The sequence below is a fragment of the Vanessa tameamea genome, chromosome 24 (assembly GCF_037043105.1).
Source record: "Vanessa tameamea isolate UH-Manoa-2023 chromosome 24, ilVanTame1 primary haplotype, whole genome shotgun sequence".
NCBI classification, from domain to species: Eukaryota; Metazoa; Arthropoda; class Insecta; order Lepidoptera; family Nymphalidae; genus Vanessa; species Vanessa tameamea.
The window spans coordinates 8,596,764-8,619,052 of NC_087332.1; the positions used below are offsets into that span (position 1 = coordinate 8,596,764).

Consider the following 22,289-nt stretch of genomic DNA (forward strand, 5'->3'; position numbering starts at 1 on the left):
GTGGCGGATGGCAAGAGAGAGCTTCATGCCGTGACGATATTCAAGTTGGACAAACCCCCGAGGCGAGACAATAGGTAATTAACAACAAAAATGAAAAACAAAAGTATACTTTATAAAAGGAGATGCTGTAGAATAATTCAATTATCATTTTAGAGAGTCGAAGATATTTTCAGGGAATGAAAAATGTTTTCGAAATGTTCCGAATGAAAAATTCGAATAATCAAATAATCCTACGCCATATATAATATTAGACAAACTTAAAATCAAGAGGGCTCCGTTGTTGACACAAGAACATTTTCAACCAATTTTACACATCACATCTACAATGGAATCTCTGAACACGGAACAGCAATCAAACGATTTGGATGTCGCCAAAAAAATGGAAGACGAACGTTTTAGATTACAGAGACAGGTATTTATTATTGTACGTACAGTAATAATGATGATGATGTCTTCCTAACCGATTTTAGTCAAGGCCAAGAATTGAAGACAATTTATTTTCAAGGCAGGAACAACTGTGCAGAATATAATACAGTGTACTCTTTAATTCTTCATTCTCATAATCCGAAGAGACGGCAAATCCGACCTAAAAGATTCCAGGCTTCAGTTTTATGCGCTTTCGAGGCACGGAAGCTTTATTAATTAGAGGTAGAGCTTTATCTTAGCCCACCTGGTCACGTATCTCCCACTCAATAGATATTCCACCGCTAAACAAAAATACTTGGTTTCAACGTATTCCGGTTTGAAAGGTGAGTCAGACAGTGAAACTATAACACATCTTGGCTTACAAAGTTTCAAATATACAAGCAAATTGTTTATCCACAGCTTTTACGTGAAAACTGATAAGAATCTTTGGGGGGGGGGTATATGTACATATATCCTTTTTGATAATACCTCTTTTAAAATTCATCTTAAGGATTCAATTTTTGGAATATACCTACGCCCTCGCCCAGATTCTCGTACACCATGTATAGTTTTGTAATTATGTTTGCGTTCTTAAATTTATCAATTGCGTTTTAGAAAATATTACTGGGCTCGTCATTCAAATTACAAGCTTTTATTTTAAAGATATGCCATAACCTGATTCAAGTACGAGATTATATATTTACGATCAACAATTTCGTTAACAATGAATTTTAGTACATTATTCTTGAATTTTTGGCCCGGAGGCCTTTAGTTGATGCGGATCTCAACAATTGCCTACAAAACTTAATGCATAGGCTGCATACATCGCGATATCGCGAATAGTCGCGGTATGAAGCTAAATCTTCGCAAATATTTCGCTATTTCGGGTTAAGCCGAAGTCACTTCGCTAAAAGGATTTTATCGGAAAGATTATCGCTTTCGTGGGCACACTTCAATCGGACCGAACACAATAAATATAACGTATGTATGACTTCAATATGGATAGAAAAATGTAACGAAAACATTTCAGACCTTAATAGCAATTATCCTCATGACTTTTTTTTTCTTGCACGAATATCGCGTTCTTCGTAGGCGATCGATATCCGGACTTAGGACAAAACAGGCTATGTAACCTCCTGCATAGTTAGTTACTTTCCCTTAAAAACCAATTAAGATCGAAATTCCGTCTCTTGCAATTTAAGTTTCAAACAAAAAAGTGCATCGTTACCATTTCTACGAAAGATATAATAATATATTAACACAGGTTCGTATGATACAAACGGATAGACTCCATCGAACTATGGGTGTGCATCCGAAGTTCCGCAGACAAGACAATTTATTGAGGACACTCAAAAAGGAATTTCTGAATCTTCATAAGGATTTAAAGGTAATATTGGTCCTTTAATTATCAATACAATATAGTATTTTAAAGTAAAATACCCTACTGTTGGCACTCTCTTCTTGAGTCAGTCCGAAACTTCCAACTCGCTGCTGCATTCTGAATTGCACAAATGGCAAAATTTCATTCAAGACATACAGGTCAGGCAGGACAGGTCAGGCAGGACAAATCAAATCAAAATATACTTTATTAAATTAGGCTTTTACAAGCACTTTTGAATCGTCATTTAACAAACTATTTCAAGTAAAGCTACCACCGCTTCGTAATGTACATTCTACCGAGAAGAACCTGCAAGAAACTCAGTAGTTACTCTTTTTCAACATCTAAAAATACGGTCATGTAAGTTAAATACAATTATATATGTATGTTATGTTTCCTGCCTGGAAGTCAACGAGCAATAACTTCGAATTAAAACATGATATGATTTGGAAACAGCTCTAGTATTCATATGAGAAAGACTCTTCTGAATAGTATTGTATACTCCTTATATTGTCGTATTATGTGATCCATTGCGGACATTTTAAAATATTACACATTATATATTTTTGTAACTTCACAGTTGGAACGTCAATTAAAATTAACAAACGCGATAACAGCAGTTTTAGAAAATTTACCATTAATTTTATCCAAACAATCCAACGGTATGATAATGTTACGAAATAAATTGCTGATTATAAGAAAATATAAATAACAATAAAATCTACAAAAACATTGCGTGTGTTTATAAAGGCTCGGTAATCTTAATATCATTCACTTAATAATCCTAAACAAACTGCCTCCCATTATATATTCAATACAGCCTTACTACATATAATTTTATCTACAGATTGCTCGATCTGGGGCACATAAGAAGAACGACAGGAAGATGAAAATCGATCTCGAACGAGCCCTTTTTTTGCGGACACAGACCAAGCAAGAGTGTATAGGTTTCTAGAAATATTATTAATTAATTAACTTGTAAATTATGAATTAAACTTGCTAGTAGGGGTTTTTGCAAGCTTGTCTGGGTAGGTACCACCGTTCACTGATCATATAATCTACCGCTGAACAGCAATACTTAGCATCGTTGTGATCCGGTTTGATACGTCTGTGCATCTACGCCTTAAGCTATGCAAGGGACATCATCTTAGTTTCCAGGATTGATGGCTCACTGGCTATGTACGAGATGGTCAATATTTCTTACACTGCCATTGTCCATATGTCCATATGTCCATGGTGCTATAAACTTACCTGTAGGTGGCCAAGTGGTATTTAAATTAAAAAAATTAAACATATCACTTTCATAATAGTTACTTTATTCTTTGACTTTAAGTGGTAGTTTGTTATATCGAGCATAGGATTTAGAGGAGCAGATCTGATATATCCGACTTGGAATCCCTGAATGGGTCAATTAGGATTATTTTGTTTTTCTAAAAAAAAATCTCAGTAGAAGTCCGAGGTTTACCAATCGTTTCACTTCTTCAATTCCGTGCTTAGGAAACCACGTAGAGCTATTGGTGCTCTAGTCGACCGGTCTCAAGAACTGCTGCCGAATTATCTATATTCTATCACAATAGGTGTGTCTATTAGTGATCGTCTGACGTGGTTGACCTGACTGAGGTCTAGTTTAATCAATATATTTGTTTTGAATTAACTGTAGACAATTGGTCATGTGAATCGAACAGGCGTGTATAATTGTAATTTAACGGAGGTGAAACCACGCGTCACGGCTATCATATAATCCAAAGGTAGGTGTTTATCAAACAGATCCATTATGAACGGATTATTGTTAAGCTTATTATCGTCGTCTTGAATGTTAATTTCATGTTAAGCATGTAAAATAAGTTAGTTGTGAAAGAAGGGCAGTTATCAGTGATAAGGCTTTGTGCAAAACCGTCGTCGTCGGTAGGTAATATGTATTCATCACTTCTTATAGCATTACTTAATGTTGTTGCGTTCTGGTTTAAAGGATAAGGTGAGTCTATGTAATTATATAATGAGCTGAGATGGCCCAGTGGTTAGAACGCGTTCAAACCCAGGCAAGCACCACTGAATTTTCATGTGCTTAATTTGTGTTTATAATTCATCTCGTGCTCGACGGTGAAGGAAAACATCGTGAGGAAACCTGCATGTGTCTAATTTCAACGAAATTATGCCACATGTGTATTCCACCAACCCGCATTGGAGCAGCGTGGTGGAATATGCTCCATACCTTCTCCTCAAAGTGAAAGGAGGCCTTAGCCCAGCAGTGGGAAATTCACAGGCTGTTAATGTAATGTGATGTGATGTGTAATTATATGCACAAGGAACATGATATCTTAGTTCTCAATGATTGGTTAATACTATGGTCACCACGTTCTATCAAAAGACCTATTTGCTAGCCTATCTGCCATTTATTTTTTAAAGATATTTTTTTGTGTACACTTGAAAAAAAAAAAGATTAATACAAATAAACTGGTTTAAGTTGAGTTTATACAGTGATATTACTTTAAGCATTCTTTAAATAGTAATAACAATAACTTACAATAACAAACTTGAATTGACATTGTACAAGATTAAATTAAATGGTACATCTCTAATAGAGAAATCTATTAAAAATGTATATTAATTTATTTAATAGTAATAGAAAAGACTTATTAAAAAATAATAAAAATTATTTGAATATTAAATTCAATTAAACATAAATTAAAAATTAATTCTATAATGGAAACATGTGGCAGAATTGGATGCCAATCATTTAACGAATAATTAAAATTAAAAATATATTCGTATTTAGTATAAGTTATCTATCTAGTTAAAGGTTCATCGAAATCCTTTTATTTTCAGCTTCAGTGATAGAGATGTATTCAATGATAACCATTGGGCTATCACTGAATCCATCATTTAGTGTCATATTTTTTAATATGTATGTTTTTTCAGAGGGTCTAACACTTATGGATCAAATAGACGGATTATTGCAACGTAAAAACAAACAAATGATCAAACTGAAGGGCGCTGTCAGCTCCAATAACGGTCAGGTATAATAAAAACCTTACTCATCAACATTTTAGGTTGGTTATCTATTATCGATTTGGTTCCGTACAAATAACAAATTTTAACAGATTGAAGAACGTCGTAACTTAAGCGAAAACAGATTGACTTCCGCAGAAAACAAGTTAGAAGCTGCGACGCGGAGATTCAATGTTGTTCAATGTGAGAATAAAAAGATACGAGATGAAATTAAACATATGCTCAATGATAGGTAAGGTTAGTGATAACTTTAGTGATAACTTTTAAGTCCACTTCTGGGCAAATATGCTGCGGCTTAATTCACTGCGAATTCGATTATATAAATGGTATACTATCGTCCACGGGTTTACTGTTTTGCACGGTTTTAGGGGTTGGTCGTCAGGTGTTTTGTCAAAAGCCTATGTCCTCGGCGTTCATATCAAGTTTCATCGAATTCGGTTCAGCAGTTTGACTGTGAAAGCGTAACAGACAGACAGACGGACAGAGTTACTTTTATAATATTTATCGCAATTGAAATATATATATATATATTCCCAGTTTCATTTAATCTATCTCTTACTTTGTGGTAGAAATTATTTATTAATTAAAGAAATTACAATTATAATTGAGAAAATGTTTCAACGTTTTGTTGCCTTTACTGGAGACACGAGGACTTGATTTTTTGCCCAAATGACCGGGACTGTAGCATAACGGGGATATACTGCTACCATTTTTGCCACCACTCCACGCAGTTATTTGTGCAGTAGCTATTTTGAATTTTGATGATATATACTTATTTAGGACCTCAGTGTAAATATTTTTACGTAACTAATAATAATATTGGAACGAAGGTTTTTTACGCGGCTTACAGTTGAGTAAACTGGCAGAAATTGCAAGGTAAAAGCTTTTTTTCCCTTTGTTTTTCTATTGTATACGCTTTTTTATAAAATTATTAAAACATAAACATTTTTTTTTAATTGTTTTAATTCACGAGATACTTAATTATAACTTTGATATTGTCATTCAATTATTTCGAAACGTGTATAATGTAACATATATTTTATTATCTGTTATAAAGCAACTTCGTTTCAAACAGAAGTCTCACTACGCTTTTCAATTTGTTTTGATATATTTTATTTATTTCTTTATTTTCAATAGAATAACCAACAGTAATTAAAAAAAATTATACGCAAAATTTTCTAGGCAAAAGTTCTACTGCTCACAGGTAGTCTCACCGTGCACTTTCATATTGCACAATATGTATTAAATATATATGTATATATAAAGATTTTCCATTAGCTTATATATATTTAATACATATTGTTATAGTATAGTTCAATACTTTTAGAGCTATATTCAATCAATCGTGGACAAAAATGCTGAACTCTTTGAACAAAGGCAAGAAGTTTCTAACGGATCTTTTCGAATCATCGACCCTGGCTTACGACCAGCGTGATGAATGGTGCACGAAGCTGAAGTCCGTTCAGGATAAGGGGAAAATTGATCAAATGGTCCAAATTCAGGTGAATTTTTTACATATATACAAATATCGTTCTTGTGCGTATAAAAACCGAATATGTGTGTCAAATTTATAATGATCACCATGAGAGTTGGTACTTGGTGGAAGGCTGGTACTTTATGGGAAAAATTAGTATACCAGCCACTTACATCAACCATCGTTTAACCAAAATACATTTTATAAACTCAAAAGATTATACACACTTACAGTCTTGACGATTGATATTATTAATTATTTAAATTACATTATTTATTACAAATTAATTAATCAAAACTGTGTTTATCTTTCATTTTTTTAACTAACTTCTATTTTTATACTTAAATTAGAATAAACTGTTACTGTTCTGGCCGTAGCAAATAATGTATCACCTCTATACTAATATTACAAATACGAAAGTAACTGTTACTGTCTGTATGGCTGTTACTCTATCACGGTTGACCCGAATTTGATAAAATTTGATGTGGAGCAAGCTTGAAACACACGGAAGAACATAGGCTTTTGTAACTAAAAACTGACGAACTCCTAAAATGCGATTAAAGTCGCGAGAGATAACTAGTACCCTATAATTAGAAATGCGATAATTGGATTTTCCTAGTTTTTAACTATGCGAAATTTTCTGAATAAATAAATAAATAAAATCAAGTGTGACGGAGCAGTAACTAAACTTAAAAAGCGTGGGGTTAATACTTGTTAACTTCCAGGCAGAATATATTACATACATACATATATAATTATATTTAACTAACATGACTGTATTTTTAAATATTGAAAAAGAGTAACTACTGAGTTTCTTGCCGGTTCATCTTTTTTATATAAATAAATATATAAATATTTGACAACATCACATACATTACTCTGATCCCAATGTAAGTAGCTAAAGCACTTGTGTTGTGGAAAATCAGAAGTAACGACGGTACCACAAACACCCAGACCCAAGACAACATAGAAAATTAATGACTCGGCCGGGAATCGAACCCGGGACCTCAGAGTAGCGTACCCATGAAAACCGGTGTACACACTACTCGACCACGGAGGTCGGCAAATCATCATCTCATTAGAATCTCGGTATAGGTCATCTCGGTAGAATCTACACTCCGAACCGGTGGTAGCTTTATTTAATATAGTTGGTCAATGACGATTCAAAAGGGCTTGTAAAAGTCTACTCGAATAAAGTATATTTCGATTTGATTTGAAACGCATGTGAAACCACGCGGAAGAGTTAGTTTTATTACACGATGACAGCTTCCACTCCAATTCCTGAATCGATCACACCTTATCGCCCTACTTTTAATGACACTTCGCTGATAACGTAACCCCATTAATTTGTACCTCGACGCATCCATTTGTATATGCATAGTAATGTATTTTAAACTGGGTCACAAGATCTATTGAATTCGACATATCTAAATATACAGTATTAGTTATATAATTAATGCCCCACCGTCGGCAAACCCTTATCGTGTTGAAACGGTTTTGGAAGTATACTTATGGCCTGAAGATGTTTATCTTTACTAATGTAGAGGCCTATAACATATACGAACCTACGTATATACAGGTACCGATATTTTTGTGTATGTTTATTATATATTATAACTGTCGGATAAGCTTTTTTTTATTTATCTAATATTTTATTATTGGTATTGGTATAAAATATAAAAGGTATGTACATAAATGTAAAGGGATTGAAAAGATATGTGTAGATGAATAAGTAAACACGTGGAATAATATGGGAGACTTTTCATCTGGTAAAAAATACACACATACACAATATACATATTATGCACTATGCACAAGTAGCACAATTTATACTAGATGGTAAGCTGACAAAGATTGGGTCGCAGCGGCACCAACCTTAGGAACTAAAATCTCTCTTGAGCCATTAGTTACATTAGACTAACCCTTCAAACCGGAAACCATAAGTATTGCTGTTTGGCAGTAAAAAACCTGATGATGGGTGGTACGTACGCAGATAGGCTCGCGCAAAACCCTACCAACAAGTAAAAAACTTAAGTCTTCTATGATTCCAGGAAATGAGAGATCTTCAGAAAGCATTCGACCATGAGATGAAACTGTACAACTTTCTGGCAAAAAAGGGAGTGATAAGAATAAATAAGAAGGAAGAAGAGAGAGAAGAGGCAATTAAGAAGAAACAAGAAGAAGATATACGGAAAAAAATTGATTATTATACGAAAATTTTGGATGATATCCGTGTGAGTGTGATCTTACAATATTCTTCAAATATTGAGAATTGTCCATATTGAGGCAATTCAGACTATTTTATTAAAAACATTAGAAAAGAATTATTAGAATATCAATTAAAATATGCAAATTTGTGGCGTCGACACTAACCATCACAAATATTTGGTTTATAAATATTCCACGGACGGTCGTGAACAAAGCATGATTTAAATAAAACACTCGTGATATGGATTTTGTTAAAATTTCCGCAGAAAAAAATGTAACTAACACTAACACTCCGGTCGATTCGCTTATTGTGAATATGATTTATGCTTTTTCGAATATGCTCCGTGGGAATCAAGGATGGCAACTATATAACGATCATAGTACCTTATCTGGATAGTACAACTAACTAGTACATACATGATAAAAGTCTAAAATGTCAGATTTTAAATTAACATGGTTATTTTTATTACTATAAGTATTTGAAACGGGATATTTACCATGTTTTTTAGATATTGATCAACATCTACCCGCTAACTTCAGTCTCGTGAACATGACTGTAGATAATGTCGAAATATCGAGCTCCACCAAATTGGTAAAATGGCCTCCTTTCCCTTTGAGGTTTTGAGCATATTCAACGCTACTCCGATACGGTATACACATGTGGAATAGTTTCATCCGATACATGCAGGTTTTCTCACGACGTTTTTAGCAGTGCATGATAACGTTTGAACCCACAACAATGGTTGTTATGGTGTAGTTGATGATAAGATTCACGTATTTAAACTCACAATCGATCTCATCGCAGTTTCTTTATAATATATATAATATTTTTTTATATATAATTCATCTCGTGCTCAGCGTTGAAAGAAAATATCGTGAGGAATTCATGTGTCTAATTTAAATGAAAATCTTCCACATGTGTATCAACCAACTCGCATTGAGGCAGTGTGGTGGAATAAGCTCCAAACCTTCCCCTCAAAGGAGGCTTTAGCCCAAAAATAGGACTAAATGTCTAATGACTAGATAGACTAAATGACTAAATATAAATGTATATGTTACGTATATTCTTAGGTCATAAGTTATAGCTATAGTTAGTAGTTATTATATAGTTATCTAGGTAGTTAGATATATATTTTGATAGCTTAGTAAGGTATGAAGCATATTCCACCATTTCACTTGGTTGGTGAAAATATATTTCTTAAGTCTTCCGACGTATACAAAGTTCCGTCTTTACTTTTACTACGGAATATGAAACGAATCATTACACGATATTTAACCAAAAATCGATGTCAACATTTAGTATAGTCTGTAATAATAAACTTGAAACACACTAGAATACGATCGTGTGGTGTCAGAAAGTTATATGCGACATTGATTATAATGATTAATTATAGAATTTAACACATCAAAACGTATCACCGTAAGTCCATTTTCAACATTTCACGAAAGAGATACGAAGTGAGCTCTTTCAGAATGCCACCGATGGCTGGAATAAAAATGAATGAAATGAATAATATCGAATGTATCCACTGAATCGCTATTTTAATTCTTTTATTAAATTCATCGAAAGTCGTTTTATGTAAAATGCTCATTTAAATAGACTTTTGTAGAACTATAACATTCACTGGTTATGGTTAATCTGTTACTTTGTGATGGGATGTATGTATTTATTCTTTTTTTTGTCTGTGTCGTTTTCCTGTTGGCCCTGCTGACCTTTACAGCGTCACCGGGCGTGCGGGCGAGTACTAGACACAGCCTTGAGATGTATAATTATTCAAATTTGTTGTTAAACTTAAGGTATTTGTTAATTCAAAATGTAAGCGCGATTTAATAAACTACTAACGCCATCTATTATTCAACTAGGCAATTATATTTGTACACTTTTTTATTTGTGAGTGTAATTGAATTTTTATGATGCACTCACACAGGTACATGATGAAGTTGTTCACTAAACTGCCAATTGAGTGTCATGTCACTCGAAATAACTTCAAACCTTATCTTATTTTCCAATCTTTATTTAATTAAAAATTTCAATTGTGAATGTTTAAATTTGTCAGTGTTTCAGTAGTGATGTAAAAATAAGTAATTACATTTATCAAAATAACAATGATTATATTATTATTAATAACTACACAAAAACTATTTTTAATTACTATACGTCGAAAAAGTAGAACTTCTCACGCACGTACATAAAGTACACGGATCTTTTTTATTTTTGTGAAGAAAAGGTATTTCAGGAAAATCATATTATGTTATTAAGTATCGAAATCACTTCTAACTTTAGCTAAACTTTAAATGTCATTAATAAATGCTTTATATTCAAGGACTATACAAAAGAATACAATGCTGAACAAATAGTGGAAACATTCCAACGAGTTGATGACGAAAATTTTTCCATTTACAAACTTCTAAATGAATTTTGCGCCGAAAACGAAGTACTAAGACGGAACCTTAAAGAGATACAACGAAATATTGGTGATGTGTTCCATTTACATATAAAACATAATTATTTAATTATTCGTTAATTTAGTATCTATACATACATATATTCTAAAGAGGTAAATTTTGTATGTTTGTTTGTATACATCATTACATTTCCGTCATTTTATTTTCTTTATTTCATTTTATTTTCGACGACCTCCGTGGTCGAGTAGTGTGTACACCGGTTTTCGGAAAGAAAAAGTTCGTTAGTTTTCTATGTTGTCTTGGGTCTGGGTGTTTGTGGTGCCGTCGTTACTTCTGATTTTCCATAACACAAGTGCTTTAGCTACTTACATTGGGATCAGAATAATGTATGTGATGTTGTCCAATCCAATCTCTGAACGCGATATCGGTTTCCTTCATTGCCACGTGGTGGTCGAATCGCTCGATAGTCACAATAGAATTTTCAATATGTGGTATTTTTATAAGAGCCGTAACATAAATTTCACGATGTGAACATTTCACAGAGACCATAACGCGTTATGAGCTGGATGAGCGCTATCGATCTTTGCGCGTAATAGCTATTAGTTCTCTTTTACTTCCTCTCTTTAAGTTTCCTTAACACCTTCATGTTATAATAATAATAATTTTATTCATTGAAATAGTTACACAATCCACGTATCACTAAACATTTAAAATTGATATATCATAAACTGATGTAACATTCGAAGTGATACGTCTTTAAAAGCGTAAACAACAATGACATTCAAAAATATAAACTAATCTATATAAAATTTAAAATCAAATTTTAATAATTTAAATTAAGATATAACAAATATAAAATACTATACTGAAGAAATTGAAAGCAAGTTAGAAAATTAAAAAACAATATAATTAACAACACACAAAAAATGTAAAAATAATGCATTTAAAAATATCAAATTATAAGCTAAGTTATACAATCTGTATATGAATCGCTGGTGTCTGTGGTAAGTAATTTACGTTCCTTCAAAGATGTCATCATCCAAAATACAGAGTGGATATTACTAAGCATACCATCCTAATAAGCGTATATTATTATTTAAATTATTATTAAATAGTAACAGCATCGATTAATACTTAAGAAACCAAGCCAATTATTAAGGGCATATCCCATATTAATTGGAATTTTAGAGGAATTTCTGGTTTTCCGTTACTCTACAATTTTAATCCCCGCTATGGTTGAAGGGCCACCAAGCTATATGAAAATTCGCAGTTTCGACTCTTGGCTATTTTCGTCCCCACTTCTAGCACAAGCTTTAAGCTGTTTTTAGATAAATAGGAATATTAGTAATTTTATAAAGAGGCTGTGCTACTATCCTCTAAAAAAATTAAATGAATTTAAATAAAATACAGTGGACAGGAAAGATTGGAATGAGATGATGGAAGAAAAAAGACAAAGGCAGTTAGAAAGTCTGAAAGAGAAATTAGAAGAACAAAAGATTACCACAGAAGATAAAAGGAACCAGTTGATGTCAAAGGTAGAACTTATAAATGACACAATGGATAAAGTCAATGAAATATTCAAGTAAGTAAAAAATATGTTATTAACTTAAAATAGACTTAAAGAAAGTAATACTTCATAATTACATCAATCATAATCCCGTAATGAGTTTTTGTTTACGTTTTCAAATATGTTTTCACCTCACGCCACATTGGTAGAATTCCTTTTGACCAAATGTTTGGTACGGTTGGCAAATCTTAAAGACTCCATTGATGTGTTAAGTTGTGTGTGTATGAAGTAAGGATGTGTGTGTCGATTCGAGCCGTAATCTTAACCGATGATTCTGAGTTCAAACCCGAGACAGACACCAATTTTATTTATAATTCGTCTCTGCTAAGAAAAAAAAAATTATGAGAAAAACTGCACGTAGTCGATAAAATCCGCCACGTGTTTGCACCAACCCGCATTGCGTGGTGGAGTAAACTCCAAAACTAAATATCTGCGCAAACACAACAGCTTCTCAATTTATTTATTTTTTCATGACCTTGTGCTGGAACACAACACTACTAAATACAGCTGTTTGGCGGTAGAATATCTGTTAAGTGGGTGGTACCTAGGCAGACGAATTTGCTCGGAGCCCTACCACTAAATCTGCAGCTTATATGCTAAATGTCAGCTTCAAAGACATCAAATTTCAATCACCATATAGTGCATAAATTATATTTTTATTAATATTTTATCAGGCATGATATTTTTATTTACAAATATATTGTAATAAGTTTGTCACGACAATAGTCTTAATTAAAATCGGCTGAACAAAAATACATCTCAGCGATGTTTGCAATCTGTCGGATATGACACAGAGTAAGAACCGATGGTATACGTCTGAAGTAAAGAACTCTTTATAATTTGAAGGAAGCGTACACTGGTGCAGCTTTTCATCAAAGACTTCATGTTATTTTTACCATACTTACCTTTTTATCTACCTATCTACTTACCTTTTTATCTACAAATGTATATCTTCGAATATATTAAGTAACATACGAATCCGTCAAAATTACACAATCTCATTAAACGTATAATCAATCATTACCGACAATCGTGCGGCGTCAATGACGTCACTCACCGGTGACGACCGACACTTGTGGCTAGAGAGTATTAATTAATGCTGACGTGTTGATGTGATCATATGCTACATTATTACAGCCACAACGGACGGACGTTCCAAAAAAAATTATTTTACGTTATAAGATATTAAGTATTCGATAATTTAAAACCGCATAGATTATTACCTTTACCAAGTTACACAGTGTTTAAAAAAAAAGTAATTAATAAACTAGATATATCATTCAGAATTCTATACAAGATTATAAAGTTTCAGCCTCTTTGTTTTATCGCCAGTCCACTGCTTTTAAACATCGTTGCGTAGCAGAAGATATGTGCTCCTGAATATTCATAATACGCTAAAACCGATCACGAGATAAAACACAACAAAACAATTATGCACTCACTCAGATTTGTTCCCATGACCTTCAATAAGATCCACGTGTTTAATCCAGTCAAGCATATCGGCTATAGATGTTAAAATTGTAATAAATACCGCTCAACGTTGAGACGTCAGCTGAGAAACTTCCTGTAAATTCTTTGAAAACAATTTCTCAACAATATATTTTAAAACATTTCTCCCCGAACGTATAGTGTACGTAATTGATTGGTCTGAGTGTATCGTATTGTGAGACATAGTGCCCCATCAATTTTAAAACTAGTTTCGAAGTTGTGTTACATTCCTCGATTAGGTTTAATTTATTTTTCAATAAACTTATTTTAATGCCATATTAGACTTCATTAATCCTGTTATATACGTTAAGGAGTAGGACTGTGTCAATTAAACCACGAGACTAGTTATACAGTGATTTAACAGAAGCGTTGCACCGGCGGGACGCAGCCACACGCACACACGTAAACGGTTAACTTAACAAACAAATACATATCCAAATAGTGTTCAAGTGGGCTCTTATAAGTGATTTCAAACCGTCATGTCATGGGTCTAAATGTAAAGCAATCCGGTTCGTAATTTAAAAAATAAATACAATTAAATTTCTTATCCTGCATGAAACTCAAGCCTCATTATCTATAGCCTTTTATCAAGTAGTAGCGTATATTTTTTTCCATTTCATTTCAAATTATGAAAAGGCGAAACTATATCGACATGATTCATTGTCGATAAGCTTCAAGCCTAGAGTGAAAATTGTTATATACAGAAATCATAATATACACTCACAGTAATACTTACTCGAAGTTGAACCTCGAGTTTCTCGAATAAGAATCAGGTGTTCTAAACGCTGGGGCATCCCGTCTCATAAGAGTCATTAACCACAAGGGCAGGTGTAAAAATTATAAAAAATATATATTTTGCAAGGAAAATAATGCTAAAACTGAAAGTATTTCTTACCTTTAATCCTAGCCGAGGCGAAGTTTATATATAATTGATTGGTTCCGTAAGTAGGGGCTCGTATTGCGGGGCACGCGCCCGATCAATTTTAAAACTAGTTTCAGCCACTCACGGATAATGTTGTGGTCTGGAAAATTAATTACGGATTTTTGTTGAGTAAAATCTTATTTTAAGTTTTCATACATTATACTTGGTGGGTAGGGCTTTGCGGAAGCCCGTCTCAGTACCTCGTGCTCGTCACGTAATACAACCAAACGAAAATATTTAAACTAAGTATTGTCGTTTTGTGTTCCGGTTTGAAGAGTTAATAAGCGTAACTACAGGCACAAGGAACATTACATCCATATTTGCGGAGCAAGGAATGGTGAAAGAACCTTACGGTGCCAAGTTTTATGTGTAGAGACAATTTATCATCAGGTGACCGATTCGCCGGTCTGCCTACATATTAAAAAAATAATAATAATAATAATTTATATTTATACATTGATACTCTATATGTTCCTTTAATATTCTGTTTGGGTTGAGACCTTAGTGAGTCTCTTTTTCTACACCCAAACAGGTAAAAGAATCAAGTCTTTTTTTTGTCTGTTTGTCCTAAGATATAAATGTACACTGGCGATAAGGCTTGCCTAAATTTGAACCCGCAATAATAGGCTAAGATGCATTAACCACTAGGACACCTCGGATACATTTTTGACTCTTTAATTAAACAAAACTACGGTATAATTACATTGCAAATCATGAACGCTTGGAAAGGTGGCCGGAATGCCAGCAGCATATCCTCGTTGAACCGCCAACTCAGCTTCTTTGAGTGAAATAATTAAACTGTACATTAATATGGAAATATTTTAGGAAATATAAACTACTATTTACACCCGCGTGTGCGAGAGAGACTGGTGTTAGTCTGTCCTTTTCTATAACGTGCGTCCAAAATTTCATGTCGTACGGTTGGGCAGTTTATAAAACTTTACATATAGCACACAAACCGTCAACCCCCATTGTACCCTGAGGGTTGAATTAAAATTAGTAGCCTATATCCTTCCCCGGATCCCAAACTATCTCCATACCAAATTCCATCTAAATCTGCTTTGCGGTTTAAGCGTGAAGAGGTGACAGAGTTACTTCCGCATTTAAAATATTAGTAGAAATTTAGAATGCATTGATTAATTATTTTTCTATCGTTATGCGTTAGAGGTTAGCGAAGATTTCATTTGTTATTCTTTTGACGTCAACTTATTTGCATCTACTTTAATTAACTTTACTTGGTGGTAGGGCTTTGTGCAAGCCCATCTAGGTAGGTACCGCCCACTCATCAGATATTCTACCGCCAAACAGCAGTACTCAGTATTGTTGTGTTCCGGTTTGAAGGGTGAGTAAGCCAGTGTAACTACAGGCACAAGAGACATAACATCTTAGTTTCCGAGGTTGGTGGCGCATTGGTGATGTAAGGAATGGTTAATGTTTCTTACAGCGCCATTGTCTATGGGCGGTAGTGACCACTTACCGTCGGGTGACCTATATGATTGTCCGCCTACAGATATCATAAAAAAAAAAATTTGATCATTACTAGGACTTAACTTTATTTATTTAACATATAACAGGCTTCCGTCCGCGGTTCCACTCGCATGTAGATTACTAGCTTATCTGTCAAATCAGGTTTAATATTATATTCCAAATTTCATCTAAATTCGTTTTTGCATGATTAAGTAACATACAAAATATAAAATTTTCACATTTAATATATTAGTAGGATTTTCAAAATGGCTTGAGATAGGGGCGGCTCGTCCCGGGCCTCCAGTCTTGGGGGAGCACCAAATGCATCCGCGTTCCCCTGATAAACATAAACACTTATTTATACACATAAATATGAACCGAATAAAAAGCTTGTAAAACTACATATTTTTAAAGCAGGGGGCCTCATTCAGCTTTGCCGCCCCGGGCCTCTGACTACTCGATTATATCAAAATCAAAATATACTTTATTCAAGTATGCTTTTACAAGCACTTTTGAATCGTCATTTAACAAACCATTTAAAGTAAAGCTACCACCGGTTCGGAAAATATTTGTAAATAGAATTAAATTCCTAAAATTAAAACGTTGCGAGCGATTGAAACACAATTAGTATTGACATCGTACCATAATATTTGTAAATAAGTAACATGGAAATTGTCAAAGTGTGACATGTGACATTGACATTCATAATTAATTACAGTATAGCGCTTAAGCAAAAATAAGTAAAACTCTTTTCCTTCATTTATTACGTACTAGCAATAAATGAAGGAAAAGATAGCGGGTCGCAAGCGAAACTTCGCGTTTATTCAACAGATTTTAACAAATTTCGAACCTATGACCGGTTTTGTTTTGATTTAATTTCATTCTAAACTGACTAAGTCTGTTCGCACATTTTACATTTTATACAGCCATAGGCGCCGCTCTCTTAATTAATTCTTTGTTAAATCATAACAGCTTACTAAATTGAAATCAAGAAACGTTTATAGTTTTCTGCACATCTAAGGTTCCAGCCTTCAAAATAAAACCATTGCCGATTTTTTATGTCAAATCAAATCAAAATATACTTTATTCAAGTAGACTTTTACAAGCATTTTTGAATCGTCATTTAACAAAATATATTAAATAAAGCTACCACCGGTTCGGAATGTAGATTCTATCGAGAAGAACCGGCAAGAAACTGAGTAGTTACTCTTTTTCAACATCTAAAAATACAGTCATGTTAGTTAAATACAATTATATACGTATGTAATATATCCTGCCTAGAAGTCAACAAAAATTAACTCCACGCTTTTTTATCATCTGTATAATCCTGTATCGAATAATATGCCTTTTTTACCGATGTATTTTTCACAAAATATTTGAATCTATGAAACGGATAAGTTAAAAATGTCTGCGGAATTTTATTATAGAAACTGATACCTTGCCCCAAGAAGGATTTATTGACTATGCGCAGTCGGAAACTTGGCGTTATAAGCTTATGCTTATTTCTTGTGCACAATGTACAGCTATCGTCCGATAATCACTCTCCGATAATATAAGATATCTTCGATAATAATGTAACAAGATATTCTACCAACATAATGTTTCATACACACATTACATTAGCAGCCTGTAAATTTCCCTCCTCCCTCCCTCCCTTTGAGGAGAAGGTTTGCAGTTGAAAGTTAGGCATTTTCCACCGCGCTGCTCCAATGCGGGTTGGTGGAATACACATGTGGCAGAATTTCGTTGAAATAAGACACCTGACATTAGTTTGCTCACGATGTTTTCCTTCACCGCCTAGCACGAGATGAATTATAAACACAAATTAAGCACATGAAAATTCAGTGGCGCCTGCCTGGGTTTGAATCCGAAATCATTGGTTAAGATGCACGTGTTCTAACCACTGGGCCATCTCGGCTCTCATAATGTTTCAATTAATAATAATTTATAGTTTTGACATTTGTCACCGATAACTTTTTTTTTTCTTTTACCGAGGTATAACAAAATTCAGCCAACACTAATTATAACTAGATCTCAGATCTCCGAACCTAATTTCCGTTTATAATAAAGGATAATTAACAATAAACCAACAATGATATGTTTAACAAAGAGCTAATCTTAATAGCGCATCAACGCGGGTGATATCGGAAACGAGAATATAATTATACTTGTATTCAGGACAATCGATGCAATTTCGATCAAATTGGATTAGTACAAACCGTGTCTTGGTAATGAATCAGTAACATCGCCTAAAGGTATATTATTAACGCAATATGCACATCAAACTCTGTGCGTGGACTTCGACGTACATAGATATTGTCTGTCTCTCATCTCACCAGCGTGGAAACCCCTTTATAATATAAAGTATGCGAAAATTAATGGTCATTACGTCGATATCGGTGGTTCTTAAAGAATTAACATTTAAATTTACAATTATAGAGTGCACAGAAATTCCCAGTAAAAAACTGGTGATATCAACTGTCTCTTCAGGATACGTCATAGAGTGGCTTACACTAGTTACCATGAAGCCCCAACGGTCGGCCCGCCAGGCATTCAACACCGGCGGTACTCATGTTGTGTCCGATCCTACTTAATCTCACCCATGTTTCAATGTGACAATAATTATTTTTGTAAACTTTTTTTGGTTAGGTCTGGCGCCCTTTCTATTGTATGTTAATAAAACTATGCCTTATTATTATTTTTTTCACGTTAATAAGTTGCCGTCACTCCACCACTAATGTAACCATCGTTTCGATCTTATCGTTTTTAATAAAATAGACGAACGGCCACATATGCCACCTGACGGTGTACAGTCACCAACGCCCATTGAAATTTAATCACACCATACATCGCTAATGCGCCAGAAACCATAAACCTAAGATATCAAAGTTAAAACCTGAAGACATCATGTCAAAATCTAAGATGTCACGTTCCTTGTGCCTGTGGATTCATACTATGTATTGCTGTTTGGCGGCTGTATGAATAGATGACTACCCAGACCTCCAATTAAATACCGAATTCCGATATTAAATAAGTAATCAACTACTTAGAGAATGGATCTAGGTTCGCGAAGTCATATTATCTCCTTGAACACTATAATATTTATTGGGCAGTTGCCCATCGATATTAGTCATCGTGACCGAAATCGGACAGGACTCAGATATATGTTCCAGTGTGTTTCTGACTTAATGTGACTCGTTGTTTGTGATGTTCGCATTCAAACTACATTCGAATTCCATTGCAATTAATTTAGCTGTACCATCAATTTAGCTTTCTAGTAATTACACACCTGCACACTTAAGGATATATTTTAAACTGTATATAGAATTTATTACTATACAAACTTCTGGCTGTAAATTTAATTATTTTGTATCGAATGAAGGAAGTTGTTAATCAAAAATGTCTACTAAAGTCTTAGTTGAATACTAGTTTATAAGTTAGTAAATGATATTTATCGAATTTTCTGTCAGGGAATTGTTATTATTGATATTAGAAGTAGCAAAGTTAGAAAGTAGGAATACGTAAGGCTTTTTGGTTTTGTCCTGATCTCTTCAATCGTAGCATTTTTGATTACGTAATTGTGTTCTACATATAATATATTTCTGTATTATCAATAAAAAAATATTTCAAATAACATTGAAGAAATAATTATAATAAAACCGTTCAATAAATTAAAATTAATTCAATGTAATGTACCTCTTTTTAGAGTCAATCTCTTAAGCATAAAACTTTGTATTAAACTCAATATTAATTCAACTTTCAGGGCGTTAGACTGTCCAACGGAACCATACAAGAATCTCCTCGGAGAAAAGATACCATCGCTTCATCACCTCGGGCTAACCTTCAGACTAATAACCGACAAAATTAAGGAGATGGTTCAAGTCGCTTATTATTACGTTAGTTATTATTATATTAATACATGATTTAATTTATAGGTTATTCCAGTCAAATAAGTACACATAAACAAACTTTAGATTAACATATTTCATGCGATTTGTTAATAGCTTAATATGTTTCAAATAGTTATTTTAAAATTGTCTACACTAATACTGAACTACTTATTTAGACTTTAATTTTAGGTCCAAAATTCCGAAAAAATGTTAGTATGTTTTAAAACGCAAATTCATATTATCATAAATCCATAGCGAATATCATTGATAATTCAGGAGCTCGACCAAAGATATCGCACCAACGCAACGTCAGTCCTTTTTCTTTACTGTCATTGTGGTTGGAATAGACTACACGATTGATAATCTCTTGAAGAAATTATATAACCTGTATCAGCTCATGTATTTCCTTCTATCATCTTTCTACTTTTAGTTACTAATTCGACTTATTCTAACGTTCAAAATACAGGAACGCTTCGTTCAGAAAAAAGGTGATAAGAACAGTTCACGACTTAAGAAGTACACTGTTCACCCTGAACCTTTAGATTGCTGGACCGCTACCCCTATCAGTTTTCTGGTCCCTGCTGATCCTTGTCCATCGTAAGTTATGTAGTAGTTTATAATTTTGACGTATTTTGACTTCAAGTCCCTTGATCGTATGGCAACTATCTGTCAATTTTATACTGCTGGGAAAAATTAAGAGTTTTTTCCAGCACGCTGCTTAATTTATAGATTGATATTATATATGGCAGAAACACGAACTAATTACGTCAAAATTAAATCCTGCTTCCTCTTATTATAGCTCGCGTTCATGTGCTTATAGTTAAACCCGACAGACATTGTCCTGCCTTCTCTTTTTTGATTGTAATCATTATACCTACATTCATTTTAAGGATTTCGTATCTCTAAAAGTAAAAAGACACCCTTATAAGATCATTTCGCTGTCTGTCCTTCAAGATCCTGTTTCTCAGGAAAACCTATAGATATAAAGTTGAAATTAGTACCGAATGGTGAGATCTGCAATCCAATAAAGAATCAAAATCTATAGGGTTCCCGTACCCATTCGACATACAATAATGAAATTTTGCAAGAAGAAACATCTTGTAGCATAAGGATAGCAAAAAGTCTGACAACCGTAAATTGGCTTTTACATCAGTGTCTGTTTGTCTATTTGCCTGAACCCTGAGTGCGCGAGTCCAAATCGCACTTGCTCAGTTATTCTGTATTAAGAGTTATATGTGCGTTGATACCAAAATTTCACTGTTAAATCAATCCACGAAGTGAATTTAGATATACTTATATCTTTCAGTTGTGTAGAAGCTCGCTGGCTCTCTCGAGTTAGCGACACACCTGAGATACCTTTTGATAAACTTCAAATAATCTCAGCTTTAACGGATTTATCCGAAGATCCAGCCTTCGAGAGAAGTGATCGAATCCACCCCCTCAATGAATGCAGAGTTCCAAGGAGCAGACTTATACTTGCAAGGCGATATATGCAATATTAAACACAACATTTGCTATGTTAAATTTATTTACAATATAGTTTTGTTTCAAAAGCTTTCGTTAATTACTTTTCTTTGTTAAATTGAACCCTAATCGACCTAAAAGGTTGAGTTGGAACAATATGGCGACCTAAAGCCTGCAGAATATCTCTATCTGTAAATGTTTCGACAAATTAGATATTATATACGAAGGAAGTACTATTATGACAATAGAAATTACACTTATAAACGATATATGAGTATATATGTATATCTATATATATAAAATAACAAGTCCTGACTGGCTGATTCATCATCGCCGAGCGTAAACTATTTAAGTTAGGGCCATGAAATTTGATGAATAGGGTCATATTATTGTCATTTTTTAAGTTAAGTTAACATGAGTTTAAACAAGAAACTTTATTTTTGGCTTTATTTTTTTTAACAGACAATCAATAGACGATCTATACATATAATAAAATTGGAGTGTCAGTTTGTAATATTAAAATAAGCCATTTTTACTAAATGCATATGTATGTATGCACGGTACATATACCAATATATTTTTTTTTACAATTTTTGTCTGTCTGTTTGTCT

General features: G+C 33.6%; 1 protein-coding gene across 2 annotated transcripts; it reads left to right on the top strand.

Annotated features, from left to right (window-relative positions):
* The first annotated feature begins 288 nt into the window (after positions 1–288).
* LOC113399595 (cytotardin-like) lies at positions 289–21,742 on the top strand. Of its 2 annotated transcripts, XM_064218776.1 has the most exons (12): positions 289–412; positions 1,670–1,792; positions 2,631–2,730; positions 4,703–4,800; positions 4,885–5,024; positions 6,120–6,294; positions 8,318–8,500; positions 10,799–10,949; positions 12,291–12,462; positions 20,088–20,220; positions 20,681–20,811; positions 21,521–21,742. In XM_064218776.1, the coding sequence occupies exons 1-12, from the start codon at positions 326–328 to the stop codon at positions 21,714–21,716; spliced, it is 1,689 nt and encodes a 562-aa protein (XP_064074846.1). In that variant the 5' UTR covers positions 289–325; the 3' UTR covers positions 21,717–21,742. The 2 variants fall into 2 exon arrangements, with proteins under 2 accessions (XP_064074846.1, XP_064074847.1); XM_064218777.1 differs by lacking the exons at positions 289–412; positions 1,670–1,792; positions 2,631–2,730 and adding an exon at positions 3,694–3,758.
* The last annotated feature ends 547 nt before the right edge of the window (positions 21,743–22,289 follow it).

Coding starts and splice junctions, on each gene's coding strand:
- LOC113399595 (XM_064218776.1), top strand. CDS start 326: ATGGAATCTCTGAACACGGAACAGCAATCAAACGATTTGGATGTCGCC. Junction 12,463..20,087: donor AAAGTCAATGAAATATTCAA/GTAAGTAAAAAA, acceptor TTCAACTTTCAG/GGCGTTAGACTGTCCAACGG. Junction 20,221..20,680: donor TTCAAGTCGCTTATTATTAC/GTTAGTTATTAT, acceptor TTCAAAATACAG/GAACGCTTCGTTCAGAAAAA.